At 47.7% G+C, this 17,318-nt stretch overlaps 1 protein-coding gene across 1 annotated transcript in view; it reads left to right on the top strand.

Moving 5' to 3' along the window:
- Positions 1 to 3,837: 3,837 nt before the first annotated feature.
- The window catches only part of Ube2g2 (ubiquitin conjugating enzyme E2 G2), a 29,118-nt gene continuing 15,637 nt past the window's right edge, over positions 3,838 to 17,318 (top strand). The window contains exons 1-3 of the mRNA XM_052744577.1: positions 3,838 to 3,964; positions 13,873 to 13,908; positions 13,999 to 14,044. Of these exons, the coding sequence (XP_052600537.1) occupies positions 3,922 to 3,964; positions 13,873 to 13,908; positions 13,999 to 14,044 (125 nt within the window). The 5' untranslated portion in view covers positions 3,838 to 3,921. The remainder of the gene's footprint in view (positions 3,965 to 13,872; positions 13,909 to 13,998; positions 14,045 to 17,318) is intronic.

Raw genomic sequence — 17,318 nt, 5'->3', positions numbered from 1 at the left:
GTGGCCCGTATTTAGGGTGGATTATATCGTGACCCCCACCCCCACCCCCAAAAACAACCCTTAAGGCATACTCAAGGGTGAACTTCATTAATACCCTAGCTATTTCTTCTTTCAAGTTAACTATTACAAATCCACTCCTTGTCAACTAAACACCCAAAGACATCACTTTATAATATTCTGTCTGGCATTTGAAATCGTTTACCTCATAATACAAAATGCATTTAGTTTATCCCTGAGGGTCGTCTTTGTCCCCCCTCCCCCAACCCCCACAGTTTAATGTCTAAGTTCAAAGTTTGCTCTGAGACTCAAGACAATTTCTGAATCATGAGCCCCTGTAAAATAAACAAGTTACTTCCAACATACAATAGCACAGAGTAAACAAACCTATTTCAAAAGGGAGGAATTGGAGCATAGCAAAGAAAGATTAGGCCAAAGCAAGATGAATGAAATCCAGCACAGTAGAAAACAAACCCTCTGCTCCACATCTGGTGTCTGAGGTTCTTGACATCATTTGGGCCCTGGTGGCCTCGGGTAGTCCCATCCCATGGTTCTGGTGCCTGTGGTCTCTGTTGGGCCAGTACGTGGTACCTGCAGCTTTCCTCAGTGAGCATCCAACCTCCCACCTTGCTGGCATCTCTAATATCGGGGGTCTTTGACAATGTAGCCTCCGCCTTCACTTCACAGTGGCCTCTCGAGGCCTCCGTACAGGGACTGACATTGCCATTCACTGCTTTGTTTCTGTGGCTTTCTGGAATCTTGGCACAAATTTCTATTATTTCTTCTCTCCTATACATCTTGCAAATGTGGATGCCACATCACCAAATTTGGCTGCCAGCTCCAGATGAAGCCTGGCACACTTAGACCATGGTTGCAGCCACCTCTGCATGCTCTTGTGGCCGAACCTGGGAAATCATCTCCCAATGTGCTGTTTTCTATCTTTTCAAGCGTTCTCCTTTCAAATGGATTTGCATTTTTATATCCTAGAATTCTCATTTGAATCAGTGAGGCATTGCCTTCTAGGAGCCTTACCTATTATTCCAGTGGACGGTTTCAGATATCAGTGGCACTAGATTCCTTTAACAACCACAGCCAGTTTATCCCAGATCTGCCCTGCCCTCAACTTGGTCCAATTTCTACCCACCAAACGACATTTCCTGCATTTCTCTGTACACTTGTTCTCATTGTGAATGTGGATGAATGCAGTGAACAATAACTGTGTCACAGCCTGAATGTTAGGCTGCCTTGGGATTTCCTCGGCCTAACAACCCATTTATTTTGATACTCAGCCTCACTCAAGTTTTCAGGATGCAGATAAAACTCTGCTGGAATTGTTACCGGGAGTCCACTGGAGAAGACCACTCAGACATGGTCTATAGCCAACTGAAGGTCTTTATTCCATCTGGCTGGGACTACACTCAGGTATTTGGGACTCAGATGTAGTACTGAGTGTTTAGAGCAGTGGTTCTCAACCTGTGAATCATGACCCTTTTCGGGGTTGAAAAATGCTTTCACAGGGGTCACATATCAGATATCCTGCATATCAGATATTTACGACTCAGAACAGGAGCAAAATTATAGTTAATGAAGTAGCAACAAAAATAATTTTATGATTGGGGGTCACCACAACATGAGGAACTGTATGAATGGGTCTCAGCATTAGGAAGGTTGAGAACCACTGGTTTAGGGTAAGGTTTTTGTTTTGTTTTTCTGTTTTATTTGGGACAGAATTTTGTTGCTGGAAGTTTCTTTGGTTCTGTCTGGCCCCATGGTCCAGAGGAATCTCTCCCACCCGTGGTCCCACAGCCACTTATAAAATAATCACTCAGAGGCTTAATATTAATTACAAACTGTATGGCCTACGGCTCAAGCTCGTTGCTAGCTAGCTCTTATAACTTACCCCATTTCTATTAATCTATGTATCGCCACGTATTCCGTGGCTTTTACCTGTGTCCCATTACATGTTGTTTGTTGTCTCCCCTGACTTCACCCTTCTCTCTATATCTCCGCTTGGATTTCCTCGCTTGCCTCTAAGCTGCCTTGCCATAGGCCAAAGCTGCTTTATTTATTAGCCAATGGGAGCAACACATATATTCACAGCGTACAGAAAGACATTCCACAGCAGGATCTCTCTGTTTAACAGCTCTAGCTATTCTGAAACTCATTTTGTAGACCAGGCTGGCCTCGAACTCACAGAGATTCACCTGCTTGTGCCTCCCGAGTGGAGTAAGATGTTTTTAAAGACAAAAACCACATCCTGGCATCTCAGCCAGCAGCTACAGAGGAAAGTTCTGTGCAAGCAAGCAGTTTAAAAGCAGTTAGCTGGGAGGTGGTTCTACCCAGGTGTTAACAGAAGCTAAGTTAGCTGGGCCATCTTGACCTTGGGTTCCTAGAATAGAGTTGAGTGTTCCCAACAAGGAGGTCAGATTCTAGTTAACCCTAAAATGGCCTCAGCAAAAATACAAGATGGGGGAAACTCCACTGTCTTGCCCCATCACAACATGAATGGTTGCAGTCCAGCTTCTGATGATGATCCTCTTGTTCCCCCCTGAAATAAAACTTTGTGAGCAGACTTTAGTACCTGCGTTTCTCAGCCCTCTCCCCAAATGACCCACTTGCTCCTGCTAGGCCTCATCTGCTAAAGGTTCCAGTCTTCCAAAACTGTGACCAGTGTTCAAACATACGGACTGTTGGGGCACACATTTCATGCGTAAACTGTCCCAGGGAATCGTAGCTGCCATTCGATGTTTGGATGTGTTAGAACAGAATAGCTTGTGTTTCTCCCACACTCAACAGCAGGAGGGCAGTGTGGCCTGGAGGTCAGCTTTTATGTGTATGAGGGGAGGTGGCTATGCTTATGTGATTGTTTATGCTATGTGTAATTGGAATGGCAGATCCTTCGATATTCTTTTTTTATAATGTTAAATGACACGAACCTAATGCCTCAAATCTTTGAGTTCAATGGACTTGTGAGGAGATAACAGCCACAAATCTGTACTCAGGGTCCCAGCAGGATCATGTCCCTTTTGTTCCGGGGGAGCCTGTGTCTTGAGCTGTAACCCCTCCTGGGAAAGCAGTTGTGCAACCAAGAAGATGCTGAACATCTACCCGGTAGCTGCGTGTGATGAGGAAGAACAGATTTCTTGGCAGCGAGTCCGACTGGTTTGGTCACAGAAAGGATGGGATATAGCCCAGGATGGGGACTTCATCCTCCCTTTGAGAAACCAAGGTACTCTCGCAAAATGTCATCTTTTCAAATCACCCTGGTCACTTGAAAAGCCGGGCGTGGTGGCACAGGTCTTTAATCCCAGCACCTGGGAGACAGAGGCAGGCAGATCTCTGTGAGTTCGAGGCCAGCCTGGTCTATAGAATGAGTTCTAGGACAGTCAGAGTTACATTGTGTGTGTGTGTGTGTGTGTGTGTGTGTGTGTGTGTGTGTGTGTGTGTGTGTGTGTGTGAGATCTTGCTGGCTTCAAGTTTCACGCACTTGCACAGACCCTTATGAGGAGCATGCCAAGTGCAAGGAAGGAACTCCGTCTCATTCGGGGACAATCCATGGAACACATCCTGGCCCTCGCAGGACTTTTCAAAGTAGGACCCCAGGATGAGCTGCGCGCTTTGGAGCGCCACCACACCGCATGGAGAGGCTCCCAGAGGCCAGCCGGGGCGGGCGGCGCTGAGGGTGAAGCCGGCCGACAAGGTTCTGGAACCTGGGCTCCGTCATTCCCGGGCCCTGAAGCGGCGAGCCCAAGGCGAACCTCCTCGGGCCTCTGCCTGACACCACGTCGGCACGCCACGTCACCCGCGCGCGCCCCGGACGCACTTCGGGCCGGAGGCAGCGCCCCGGAAGCAGCCGTGGAGGTCGGAGCAGGCGGGCGGGACCGGCGCGGATGTGGCGAGGCTGCTGAACCCAGGTTCCGCGGTATGGCGGGGACGGCGCTGAAGAGGCTGATGGCCGAGTATAAGCGTGAGTCGGGCGGCTCCCGCCTCCCCGTCCGCTTCCCCGTAGCCTCCCGCGGTGTCCCCCGGCCCGAGCCGGCCCGGGCGCCGTGTGGGCATGCCGCGCCGGCCTGAAGGAGCCCGCGCGCGGAGGGCCGGGCTGTCGCTGTCGCCCGCGCGCCCCGGCCCCCCGGCCGGCTGCAGCGGGGCAGGCCCTGGGCGCAGATCGGGTTCGGCCAGCCCGGCCATGGCCCTGCGACCCGGACCTGGTCCCCGAGTCCCTGTGGGCTTGCGCATCTGTCCTCCCTCCCGACAGTTGCGGGGACGGTGCTCAGCGAGGACCCGGTAGTCCCTGTAAGGTGGTCGTGAGGTAGGGGAGGAGAGTTTGGGGAGAAAGTTGAAAGTCAGCAAATTAACGCCTTAGACCTCCGGCCACGCTGCCCGTGAGAGTTGCAGCAGTTGGGCTGCAGCGAACCAAAGTTTCGCAGGCAAGGGTTCGGGGACTTGGGGAGACCCTGTCCTTTCATCCGGATCTGTGTTTCTCTGTGTTTTACTTTTTCAACCCCGTTTCTAGGCTTAGGAGCATCATCTTTTATGAAAAAAAAAAAAAAGAAAGAAAGAAAGAAAGAAAAAAGAAAACAGCAGTAAGGCTCTGGGATAGGGATCCAAGTTCCGGCAGTTTGTACTGCTTGTTGAATTTAATTTCCCAAGGGTATTCACATTAGAGAAATTTTTAGTCCTCATCTTCTGTCCTCAAAAAAGCCTCAACCATTATTTCAGCCATATTGTCAATTAGTTTGCAGTTAAGGTCATGGATCATCTAAGTTTGGGAGAGGGAAAGAATTTGCTTACAAGAGTGGACCCTAAAACAGGAAGATTGGAGAGGAGGTCAGGGGGTTCACAGGGGAGACAACTCCACCTGCAGTGGCTGTTTGGGAGAGGAAAAAGTGCGGGGAGCTAAGGTGGCCTCGGACTGACGGCCAGTCTGGGTGGGACCAGTGTTACGGCCATATGGAACTGAGTTGTGCCAGCGGCTTGAATGGACTTGGGTTGCAGCCCTGAAAACACCCTAGCTGTCCTGGCTGGGCCCAGACCCACTGACACATGGAAACCATGAGGTCATCAATGGATATTGTTTAAGACTGGGGCAACAGTGACAGGAAATGCATCCATTAGTACCAAGCATGAGAAGTGAGGATTCCCCCCCCCACCCCCCATGTCTGTGTAATTTTATAAAGTCCCACTGAGTGTGTCCCTTCTTTTATGGCTTAGCGTGTGGTTCGTCCTCGTGTTTAAGACCGTGAGCTCCAGTGTTAGGGAGGCTCAGGAACGGCTATGGGAGGACCAGTGTAGTCACATTTGGACAGGTGTTCCAACGTACCTGATTGTACTGTGGATTGAGAGGTGATATGGCTCTGGGTGTAGTTTATTGTTTAAATTTTATTACTTTATGTGTTTGAGTGTTTTGATTGCATGCATGTAAGTGTACCACATGCTTGCCCTGTGCCAGTGGATGTCAGAAGAGGACATTAGATCCCCTGGGACTGGAGTAACAGCTGCTTGTGAGCCTTGGTGTGGGTGCTGAACTAGAACCTGGGTCTTCTGTAAGAGCAACAAACACTGGGCTGGAGAGAGGGCTCAGAGGTTAAGAGCACTGACTGCTCTTCTAGAGGTCCTGAGTTCGATTCCTAGCACCCACATGGTGGCTCACAACCATCTGTAATGAGATCTGGCTCCCTCTTCTGTATACATAATAAGTAAATAAATCACAACCATCTGTAATGAGATCTGGCTCCCTCTTCTGTATACATAATAAGTAAATAAATCTTAAAAAAAAAAAAAAGAGCGACAAGTGCTCTTAATCTCCGAGTCATCTCTCTAGTTCCCCTTTTTTTTAGGCTCCCTAATTTTGTATTATTTAAATTAATTTGTATTAATTAAATTGTAACTATAATTTAAATTTAAATTTATAGAAGTTGAATAACGGATACAAAATGATTTGCCTGTGCTCACTACCAAAAAGAGCCAAGCAAAGAGCTTAGACTGCCCTCTGGCTCGCCCTCTTTCTGGTACAAGTGCACTCAGCTGTGCATGCTGAGGATATTGAACGTCCTGCTTTGTCACGCTCCACCCTCTTCCCTTGAGACCGGGTCTGTCCCTGAACCTGGAGCTCATCAATTCAGCTAGAACGGCTGGCCAGTTAGCCCCAGAAATCCTCCTGTTCCCACCCTTGCCTCCAGATCTGGGGTTACAGGCACACACAGTAAATAAAGCCTACCTCTTTTTTCATATGGGTGCTGGGACTCAAACTTGGTTCCTCTGCAGGAGCATTGTGTGCTCTTGTGTTATGTATTCCCAATGCTTTTCTTCTATGACAGACGCAGGGAGCAGTGGCCCAGGGCTACTGTAACAGTGTCCACCTGGATGGCTTACCATAACAGAAACCATTAGAATTAAACATCCAGGTGCAGGCTGGGCTGTGCTCCTTGGCAGGGTAGGCTCTGGAGGAAGATCTTTTCTGCCTCTCAGCTTCTGTAGTGCTGGCTTCCTTGGGTTCCTGAGTATGTTAGTATAATTCCTTTTCTCCTGTACCTTCCTGTGGCCATCTTATCCTGGGTGTGTGGGTATTCAGATCTCCCACTTGACAAGTTAGCAGTCATTGGTTTAGGACCCAGTCTAGTTAGTATGCTCTGTATTTAACTCTGGTACATCTGCTGAGACCCCATTTCTAGACAGTGTCACTGTTCCCACTTCTGGGTAGAGTTGAGATTGTTTTAAAATTGCGGTTATTTTTATGGATTTATGTGTGTGGGCAAGTGAGTACCTGTGCATGTGCAGAAGTTAGGACATCTGGCCGGAGTCGGTTCTCCCCTTCTACTGTGTGGCTCCTGGGAAGCTTGAGCTCGGGTTGTCGTACTTGGCAGCAAGTGTGTCTACCCATGAGTCATCCCTGGGCTCGACTGTGAGGCAGTACATCCTAGTAGGAGCATGAAGTAGAGCAAAGCTGTTTACCTAGAGGCCAGAACACAAAGAAGCAAAGCCGAAAGCCTGGGTCCCCATACTCCCCTTAAGGATCTGCTCCCTGAGACTAGGCTTCCACTCCTCTTTGTTTCCTGGCCATGCCTGGTGCTCCTTGCTGTGATGTACTACTGCCTTTTCACAAGCAGGCACTCAGACAGCAACACCAGAATTCCCAAGACTGAGAGCTAAAACTTTCCTCTTTGTAAGGTGATTGTCTCAGGCGTTTTGTTACAGTAATGGCCAGCTGAGTAACATGGTGTCCATGATACCGTGCTTGCAAAAGAGCATGAACAGTGACTTAGATTCTTCACGCGTCTTCCCAGCACCACCTGAATTCCCATTCTTTTCCTTTTCTTCCTGCTTCTCACTCTATCTCTAGACATGGATGGTTTTCTTTTGTCTGTCTGTGAATTTAATAGAAATTATACAGTCACTCTATCTCTAGACGTGGATGGTTTTCTTTGTCTGTCTGTGAACTTAATAGAAATTATACAGTCACTCTATCTCTAGACGTGGATTGTTTCCTTTGTCTGTGAACTTAATAGAAATTATACAGTCACTCTATCTCTAGACATGGATGGTTTTCTTTGTCTGTCTGTGAACTTAACAGAAATTATACAGTCACTCTATCTCTAGACGTGGATGGTTTTCTTTGTCTGTCTGTGAACTTAATAGAAATTATACAGTCACTCTATCTCTAGACGTGGATTGTTTCCTTTGTCTGTGAACTTAATAGAAATTATACAGTCACTCTATCTCTAGACGTGGATGGTTTTCTTTGTCTGTCTGTGAACTTAACAGAAATTATATAGTCACTCTATCTCTAGACGTGGATGGTTTTCTTTGTCTGTCTGTGAACTTAACAGAAATTATACAGTCACTCTATCTCTAGACGTGGATTGTTTCCTTTGTCTGTGAACTTAATAGAAATTATACAGTCACTCTATCTCTAGACGTGGATGGTTTTCTTTGTCTGTCTGTGAACTTAACAGAAATTATACAGTCACTCTATCTCTAGACGTGGATGGTTTTCTTTGTCTGTCTGTGAACTTAACAGAAATTATACAGTCACTCTATCTCTAGACGTGGATGTTTTCTTTGTCTGTGAACTTAATAGAAATTATACAGTGTCTGTTTTTGTTTGTTTGCTTTTGCTTTGGAACCTCTTGCCCAGCGTTGTGTCTCAGTTTCCTTTCTCTTGGAGCTTGTGGCCGCAGGTCACTCTCCTTGCTGAGTGGATTTCTTTTTGTGACACTGAAGTTAGTTTGCATGTGACTTTGTAGGTACTGCAGCTGTGAGCAGCAGTTTTGAGAATCTCTTGGTGCCCGTGTGTGGGTTCGCAGTTGGAGGATAATTCAGACCCACGGAGCATTTGAATGAGCAGCCAGTTTTTCTGGCTGTGCTAACCTGTTTCCCTGTGGCCTTTCCAGTGTGTGTCTGGGCCGCCACAGCAGAGAGTCCTGCTGCGTAGGCTTTTCACTTAGACTCTACCTTTTGGGTCTTCGTCTGGTCTGGCAGGTGTTGCATGGTACCCTGGGGCTTTAATTGGTATATCAATGATTATGAGAGAGGTGGCACAATTCATTCATGTACACAAGCCCTCTCTGCCTCTTTTGGTGAAATGTCTGTCTCTGGCAGACTTTACACAGGGCTATCTTTTTCTGGCTTGCTCCTGTATGTTCGTGTGTGGCACATCTAAGCTGTGAATAATAGCATCCTCAGAATGCCCTGCGCTGGATCCAGTCTGTCCCTTCCAGACAGCACTGGTCTTCTTTCACTCACTGTAGTGTTGGTGCTTCTCTGCACTCAGCACACTTGTGTTGAGGTTTATCCGTGCTGCTAGGCTCGGTACAGTGTCCCCTTACCCTTACAGTAGCAAGTGATGAAGTGGGGCAGGTGCCTAGTAAAAGTCCTGGCAGGGTTTGCCAGGGTGGAGTGAGATTGCACTGGAGTTCTCTGAATAGCCATTTAAAATGTGTAGGACTTGTTTGTTTCTGGGAATTTCCACTGATATTTTGATATTTTCAGACACCACTGTTGCCCTGAATATCCACTGATAAGGGAGCAGTGATTGTTTCATTTCCTTTTTTAACGGTTTGATTTTTATTCTATGTGTGTAGTCTTTTGCCTGTATGTATGTCTGTGTACCAGGTGCATGCCTGGTGTCTGCAGAAACTAGAAGAAGAGGGAGTTGGAGCTCCTGGAACTGGAGTTACAGACAGTTGTGAGTTGCCATGTGAGTGTTGGGAACTGAACCTGGGTCCTCTGGAAGAGCAGCCAGTGCTCTGAACTGCTGAGTCATTTCCTAGCCTGATGCTGTTCCTTTTTAATGTAGAGTGGTAATCCATTGTGTGGCCCGCTGTTTAAACATTTGCTTCCTGATAATCATTGGGATGTGCCCAGCTTTGGGCTGTGAGGAGACCGGCTGTGAACATCGTGTGCTTGTCTTCATTCCTCTTGCATAAACGCCTGTTTACTTTCAGAAAGCACTGCCCAGTGGTCTGACGTCACGTCTGCTCTCACTAGCACAGAGGCTCCACAGCTCTGCTGACTTTGTAGCTGTTCCTCCTTCCTGTTCTGCTGTGTTCGTGTCTCCGGTGGCTTAACATGAAATTCTTTTGTAACTGACAGTGTTGGGTCATTGCAAGCTTACTGACCTGTCTTTGTTGATGAAATGTAAAGAGTGCTTATTTTTAAATTGTGTTGTTTCCTTAGGATGTACATTTCTTGAACATTGCCTTTTATTGGATATTTGCCTTGCAAATATTTTCCCTTCTTGGCTTGACTCCACGTGTCATCTCCCCAGTCCAGTGGTTCCTTTAATTTAAAACTTTTTAGGTTTATTTTATGTTTATTTACATGTAAATCTCAGTGTGTATGTGCATGTGTGTGCAGACCCCATGGAGGCCAGAAGAGGGCGTGGGATTCCCTTGGAGCTGGGATGTTGGTGCTGGGCACTGCTTTAGTCTTCTGAAAGGGCAGCAAAGACTCTGAACTGCATAGCTGTTTCTCCAGCTCCTAATCCTGCCTTTTAAACGGCAGATAAAAAAAAGACTTTGAAAACATTCTTGCTTTTGTGTCTGTTTGAGAAACTGTTAAGGATTGATTTCTCTTAGGATTTCTTCTAGGTGTTCCACAGTTAATATCTGTAATCCATTTCAAAGTTTTTTGGGAGAAGCCAGGGTTCCTTTGCACATTATCTGGGAGTGTTCCAGCTCAGTTAGTTGCTGGAGTGACTGTGCCTTAGACTAGGTAGGCAAGAGAAACTGATTTTCTTGCAACCCTGAAGGCAAGCTCTCCAGAGTTAGGGTGTGGGACAGGCCTGTTTACCTGAGGCCTCAGCGAGGACACAGGCAGGTTGGATTAGGACCTGGTCTAATTACAGTGACCTCACTTGAACTGTAGTTACACTCCACCTGATTGTCTCTGTTCAGCATGTCCTGTGCAGTGTGTAGCACCTGCCGATGTGACCCCTGGATTTCCCTGGTTTTCCATTGTCGACTTTGGGGCTTTTGTATCAACAAGAAACATTGTTTATTGAAGGAGTAACCTCTGCAGCCATCTTCCCTGTTTTTACCAGTCTATCGGTGTGATTGGCTTCTAGAAATGGAATCATTGAATTCGAGAACAGATTTGTATATTTCATTGATGCAGTGGCTATTTCTTAAGCTACTTTTAAGAAAAGTAGTTTTTAACAAATTATCATTTTCAGGGAATAGTCTTTGAAAATTTCTGATAGATTAGTAGTTGTTTCTCTTCTGGGATTTCTTTATCAGTAAACATGGAACTGTGTGGTTTTGTGTGTGTTACCTGTCTTGAAGCCTTTCCGCCGTTGACTGCAGTTCATTACTGACCAGCAGGTGGCAGTGCTGGATAGCGAAGTGGGTGGGGTGATGCTGGCTGTGCAGAGCCTGGGTCTCGGCATAGCTGCTCTCCAGCCCAGGCTTGACCTCCCCTTCTCTCTCGCAGGGAAAGGTGGTGTCCCAGGGACGTTCCACAGGGGACTCCTGTACAGATTACAGCTCTGCTGCATTTTGTACCCTTTGTCTCACAGCATTCCTTAGCCCCAGATTTTAGCAGCTCAAAATCATCTGCCTGCTTTGTTAAGTGTTTTCTTATAATCAGGGGTGACTGGACTAGATTTCCGATGACTTAGTGTGTAAAGGCTTGGCAGGCTGGTTCTGTTACGGATCCCACTTTGTTCCTGTGAAGAGTCAGAGAGAGACTGTAGAGGTGTGTCGCCCTGGTGTGCTCCTGCCTTCCTGGTACTTGACCTCTTCGTGTCTGCCTCCTTCCTTCCTTGTGTGCACACATCTGACTGCACAGCCTTCTGTTCCTTCTTCATGCTTGGCCTCTTCTTATTATCTCCCTGTTTCTCTCGTTCACTGTAAAAAAAAAAAAAAACAACAACTCTTGTTACCCTATGCTCATGAGTGTTTGCCTGTATGTATTAAAGTGCACCACATATATACAGTGCTGCAGACGCTGGAAAGAGGGTGTTGAATCCCCTGAAACTGGAGTTACTGACAGTTCTGGTGGGTCCTGGGAACCAGACCTGTGTCCCTGTAAGAGTAGTGAATTCTCTTAACCACTGAGCCATCTCTCCAGCCCCCATCCGCTCCCCCCCCCAGTATTTTTAATTACATTTACTGTGTGTGTTGGGGGTGGGTGTGCACACACTGACATTCATGTGAATGTCAGAGGACAACTTGTGGGAATCAGTTCTGTCTTTCTATCATGTGGGTCCTGGCCTTCAAACTCAGGTCCTCGGACTTGGCAGCTAGAGCCGTCACCGGCTGAACCTCTCCTTAATAATGTCCTCTGTTGTGTGTCTTTCAACTTAGCCCCTTTTCCTTTTCTGGGGTGATAGCCAGAGGCCCTCAAGATGGTCTAGTGTTGAGTTTTACCCTTGCAGGTTTTCCTACAGTACAGCCTGTAGGAAACGAGGCCATCCCAACCGGGATTGCCTACCGCTGCGTGAACACAGTCTGCACGGTGTGCAGTCCTGGGTGGACTGGAGAGGTCCGTGCTGTGGGGCCGCAGGTCCCTTTGGAGATGGCGTACGGCCCTGACCAAAGGAAGCTTCGGCAGGGTTTGCCGTGGTGTCCATGTGGGGAGTGTGTCCATGACAGGCTGTGCTTGTGGTGCTGGGCATTCCTCCCACCCCCTCCCCCTCCCCGTCCTTTTCTCTTTCCTCTTTCTCTTCCTTCCTCTCCAGGGAGCAGGGCAGGCAGTAAGCAGTGTTCCTGGCCCTGAAGCTTTTCAAAGTGAAAGTGAGGTTTGTTCTGTGAAAACAAAGACCCCTCACTGTCTAGCTGTGATCCTGTGAGTTTTGGGCCTCTGTCCATGGGTTCTCTCTCATGAGATTCCTGTGGGTTTCGGGTCTCTGTCCATGGGTTCTCTCTCACGAGACTCACTTCCTAACTGCACGTGTGCGGAAGGAAGGAAGCCCGTTCACCTGTAGATGTTGACCTCAGAGCAACTTGGAGCAGCTCACCCTTTCTTACTGGCTTTAGATTTCTTTGGGTGATCCGTTTCCATTCTTTGTGTCTGGCCCTTTTGCCTTATTTGTTTGGCAGAGATTTATTAACTTCTGTGTTTTCCAGAGTCCACCAGTTGGCCCTGTAAGTCTTGGGTGTACTTGCTGTCGGTCATCTTGACCTCCCTGGCCCTCAGATGGCAGAGAGCACCCTGTCCTGACTTCCTTGCTGGGTTTGCCTTGTCCTCCTGCGGCTGCTGCCTTCTCTTGCCAGTCACCATTTTTCCAAGTGTGTCCACAGATGTGCGGTGTTTGTTCACACAGGTTATAGTCACCTGTTGGTCGTCACCACAATACCTAATATGAGTAGCTTTATTAAGCAAAAGTGTTCATTTGGGCCCAGTGGGGCACGTATAAATCTCTCACTTGTGAGGCAGAGGCCAGAAGGTGGCTGCAGCTTTGAGGCCAGCCTTGGACACAGTGAGTTCCAGGCCAGTTCAGGTTTTACACAGTGGCACTCTGTCTTAAATTTCTTTTTTCAGCTCACGTTTTTGGAGTTCCAAGCAGAAGATGAGGGTCTGTGGGATGACGATGGGTGGCCAGCATTGTGGTGGCCGTAGTGACTTGAGTGCAGGATTGTACGTGAGATGGTGCTCGCAGCTGGCTGCTTCTGTAACCACTCTGGTGTCGTATCCCCAGTGTCACATACACTACCTCATGCCCCCACCTCCTAAAGGTCATGTTCTTCTCCACCCCAGAACTCCTACCCTGCTTCCAACACTTGACTCTTAGGGACACACCCCAGACCGGAACATGACCTAGATAAAAATCATGATGCAAGAATTGACCCGCCACCTGGGGGCAGAGCTGGACACCTGGTCTTCGGCAGCTACCGGCCTTAAGTAGCTGAGACTCTGCAGTAGGCTTACCGGCCGCCGTTCGTCATCAGGGTGGCCATCTGGGCTTCTGCAGGGTGGTGGCCGAGATCGCTGACCCAGAGAGTGGTCGATCTGATTAGGTCACTCCCTGCAACCCCAGCCTGGCCTCATCTTTCTGTCACATTCAGAAAGGTTTGTGCTAACTCTTAAATGGATAGGAAATGGCATTCAATTAGAAAATAGCCCATTTTAGATGGTGAGCATTTGTCAGAGGAGCTGGCGGGAGCATAGATAGGGCACATGGGGGTTAGGGGGGCCATGGGGGGGCGTGGCAGGTGTAGTCTGTCCCCCTTTGTTTTCACTTCTTACTGGTGTAAAGGGCTGCTCAGAGCCAGTGTTGGTTTCGGGGCTGGGCATTCCTTTGGACACAGAGAGCTGCCCTCTTGGGAGAAATGTACACTGTAATCTAGTTCATATGACTCGTGAAAGTGCTTTGCTAAGTGATGACAGTATAACACACGTTCTGTCTGGTAATGGCTCTGTTCTTTACCTTTACAGAATTAACCCTGAATCCTCCAGAAGGAATTGTGGCAGGTAAGGGGCTTGAGTGACTTCATTATAATTTTCTTCCAGTTGCCAAAGTTGCCTTCTAAGTAAGATGTGGATTCTTTTCTTTCCCTGCAGGCCCCATGAATGAAGAGAATTTTTTTGAATGGGAGGCATTGATCATGTAAGTTAATTGTGTGAGTTACTATTTTTTTCTTTCTTTTTTTTTTTATGCTTTACTGGAAACTAGGTCTAAGAATCTCTACTCTGAAATGTTGACTGGGCCCAAGTGGGCTTTTAGCTTTCAGCTGTTCTCTGGGCAGAATCCAGGTGAACATGGATCCAAAGGAGATGACAGTGTTTCCTTAGACCCAATAAAGATGTAGTTGTGAATATTAGCTCTGGGTAGTTTCAATGGCGGTTTTTTTTTTTTTTTTTTTTTTTTTTTTTTTGTTGTTGTTTTTCGAGACAGGGTTTCTCTGTGTAGCTTTGCGCCTCTCCTGAAACTCACTTGGTAGCCCAGGCCGGCCTCGAACTCACAGAGATCCGCCTGGCTCTGCCTCCCGAGTGCTGGGATTAAAGGCGTGCGCCACCACCGCCCGGCCCTCAATGGCGGTTTTTAATGTGTGGTTATGTTAGGAAGAAACAATACCTTACTTAGCCCTTTGCTTTTACACCGTGGACAACCCAGAAAGCTTCTGTGTCCCCTGAGCTGTGGAGTTTCCCCACCAGAGCCCCATCCAGCTCTTGAGTATCCAGTGGGCTTTGATCCTGTGCAGTCACGACACTGTCTGGAGAGCGGCAGGTCCCACAGGCTGAGGTTTCTGTCTCCAGGACAGACTTTCTGCAGGCCTAGTCTTAAGTCTGAGTCTCTGGAACTTGTGACTAGCTAGAAGTTGGGGTTCATATGACTCCATCATTGTGGCTGCTCCCTGAAAGGGAGACACTTGACTCACATTTACAGTTCTTGTAGGGTGCTTTTGAAGTATGAGTGTTTTGACTACATGTGTGCCTGGTGTCTCAGATTCTCTGGAACTAGAGTTGTAGACAGTCGTGAGCACAGGTACTTTGTAGCACGTGGTGAGTTCTTGTTCCTCCTGTGAGCTGCCACACGTGGGTTGGCAACAGGCTCCAAACCCATCCTGTAATGCCCGTCTCCTTTCTCTGGTGCCGGCTCACGGCACATGTGACCCTGATACCCGGCGTGGAAGCCCAGCTGGGCCTGTCTAGTCAGTTTCTTGACCTCTCTGTGTGCATTGCTTCCTCAAGGTCGTGAGCCCAGACCCTTCTGGAAGGAGGAAGGTCTTAGCACTTGTCATGGGGAAAGTTAAGTCAGAGAATTTTCTTATGGCACGGCTTGGGCAGTTTGTGTAAATGCTGAAGGCTTGACCCGGAGGAATGACTTAGAAACCAGGAATCATGGTCAGACGCTAAAGAAAACAACATATGTGTATATTTATCAATATGTATCTGAAAGGAAAGTATTGGCTTAGGGCTCCCAAGACCCAGTTCTCAGCACAAAGGAGATTTATTTTCCCAGAGGGACAGAGGGCAGGGATAAGGGACAAAGAGAGGAGATAGAGGACGAGGGAGAAGGGAAGGGAGGGAGGAAAGGGGGCAGGGTGTTTGTCCCGGAGGGACAGAGGACGGCCTCTGGATAGAGAGGAGACAGATGTGGCACATAGGAAAACGGCGGTTTATGAAGGTACAAGGGGAAACCCCATGTTAGGATGAGTGCTTCATTTTAACTGGGCATGTTAATTAGGGGAGCCAAATTAAATTAGGGGCTTTTGATGCTGGACTTCAGTACTTGGACAGCTGGACCTTGGTAGTCGGCCTCAGGAGGAGGAAGTGGCCAAATAAGGAATGAACCTTGCGGGCTAGCTTTAAGAATGTAATCTAACGGTTTTTACTAAGGCAGAGGGAATGGGGGAGAAGGGCGAGGCCTGCCAGAGCCACATGCTCAGTGGCCTAGTGTCCCTTTAATATTTATATCCCATAATATGCAGTGGTTGTGGTGGATTTGCCTCAAATAGTGTGGGTGGCTTTTCTAGTAGAAATAAAGTAGTAGGTGACCAGACAGACCCCCTGGAACAGCATTAGACCTGAAAAGCCAGGGCCTCTGTTTCTTCCCCTTTACTCCTCCCCACCCAACCTCTGGTTCCTATTTCTCTGTTTGCCTTCTCTGGCATGCAGGCCTTCACTGTTCATGGCTCTGAATATGATGCGGCTTATTCCAAAGTGAGCTGTGACTCCTATCCCCAGTCTGGATTTTGTGATATTTAACTTACAATCAGGTTGCTTAGAAGAGAAACAGGGGACCCTGAGTCTAGAGTGTCCTCTTCTCTAGTCCATACTCAGCCTGTTTAGCATTCTTCTTTCTACCTTCGATGTCCAAGAAAATGAGGTTATGTAGAACTGAGGAAGCTGCACTCTGTAATCTGTTTCTCAGTCAATAAAAATTTCCAATTAACTCCAGTGTTTCAGCTTGGTTGAGAAGTACTCTGGGGGGCAAGGTGGGGAAAGAGGTTTGGCTACTTATCCAAGTGTGAGCTCTGAGCAAGGCAGGATTTGTTTATGTCTGTGCTTACAGCACATTGGTGCTGTGTCCCATCCGTGTGTCCATCCCCACCCGTGTGTCCACCCCCACCCGTATGTCCACCCCACCCTCAGTACCCAGAGCCTTGTACATGCTGTCAGAACACTGCATCACCTATGCCCAAGCCCTTTTTATTTTTAACTTTGAGACAAGGTTTTGCTAAATTCACCAGGTTGGTCTTGAACTCACTCTTGTGGCTCAGAAAAGGCCTTGAGCTTTTGAACCCTTTTCCTCAGCCTGCTGAGTTGCTAGTATTATAGGCCTGGCATATTAGTGCCTAAAGATCTACAAGTTGGCCTGGGAAAATTACTGGTAAGTTTTGCCTGTGAAGGTTAGGCCATGCATGAAAGCTGAGTGAAAGTGAGGGGTTTTGATTTTATTTTATTTTATTTTATTTTATTATTTTTTTTTTTTTTTTTGGTTTTTTCGAGACAGGGTTTCTCTGTGTAGCTTTGCACCTTTCCTGGATCTCGCTCTGTAGACCAGGCTGGCCTCGAACTCACAGAGATCTGCCTGGCTCTGCCTCCCGAGTGCTGGGATTAAAGGCGTGCGCCACCACCGCCCGGCCTTGATTTTATTTTTTAAGTCATCCATAAACACTATCTAGAGAAAGTGCCCCAGACCTGATGTTTGTTAGACCTTCATTGCTTGAGCTGCGTCACATTTTTTTCTAAGTTTTCTGGAGTCTGTGTGTGCCGTGGTACACTTGAGCCTTGCGTACTTGAGGGATCTGTTCTGAGTTTCTGGTGGATGCTGGAAACTTTGGGCTGTAACAGTAATAGCAAGAGCTAGTAAAAGAAATTGGCTGGCATGGTGGTGGCCCACGCCTTTAATCCCAGCACTTAGGAGGCAGAGGCAG

The sequence above is a fragment of the Peromyscus californicus genome, unplaced genomic scaffold, assembly GCF_007827085.1.
Source record: "Peromyscus californicus insignis strain IS unplaced genomic scaffold, ASM782708v3 Scaffold_19__1_contigs__length_69161282, whole genome shotgun sequence".
In the NCBI taxonomy this organism is placed as follows: domain Eukaryota; kingdom Metazoa; phylum Chordata; class Mammalia; order Rodentia; family Cricetidae; genus Peromyscus; species Peromyscus californicus.
Note: the sequence above shows the minus strand (reverse complement) of the source record. Positions and strands in the feature narration are given on the sequence as shown.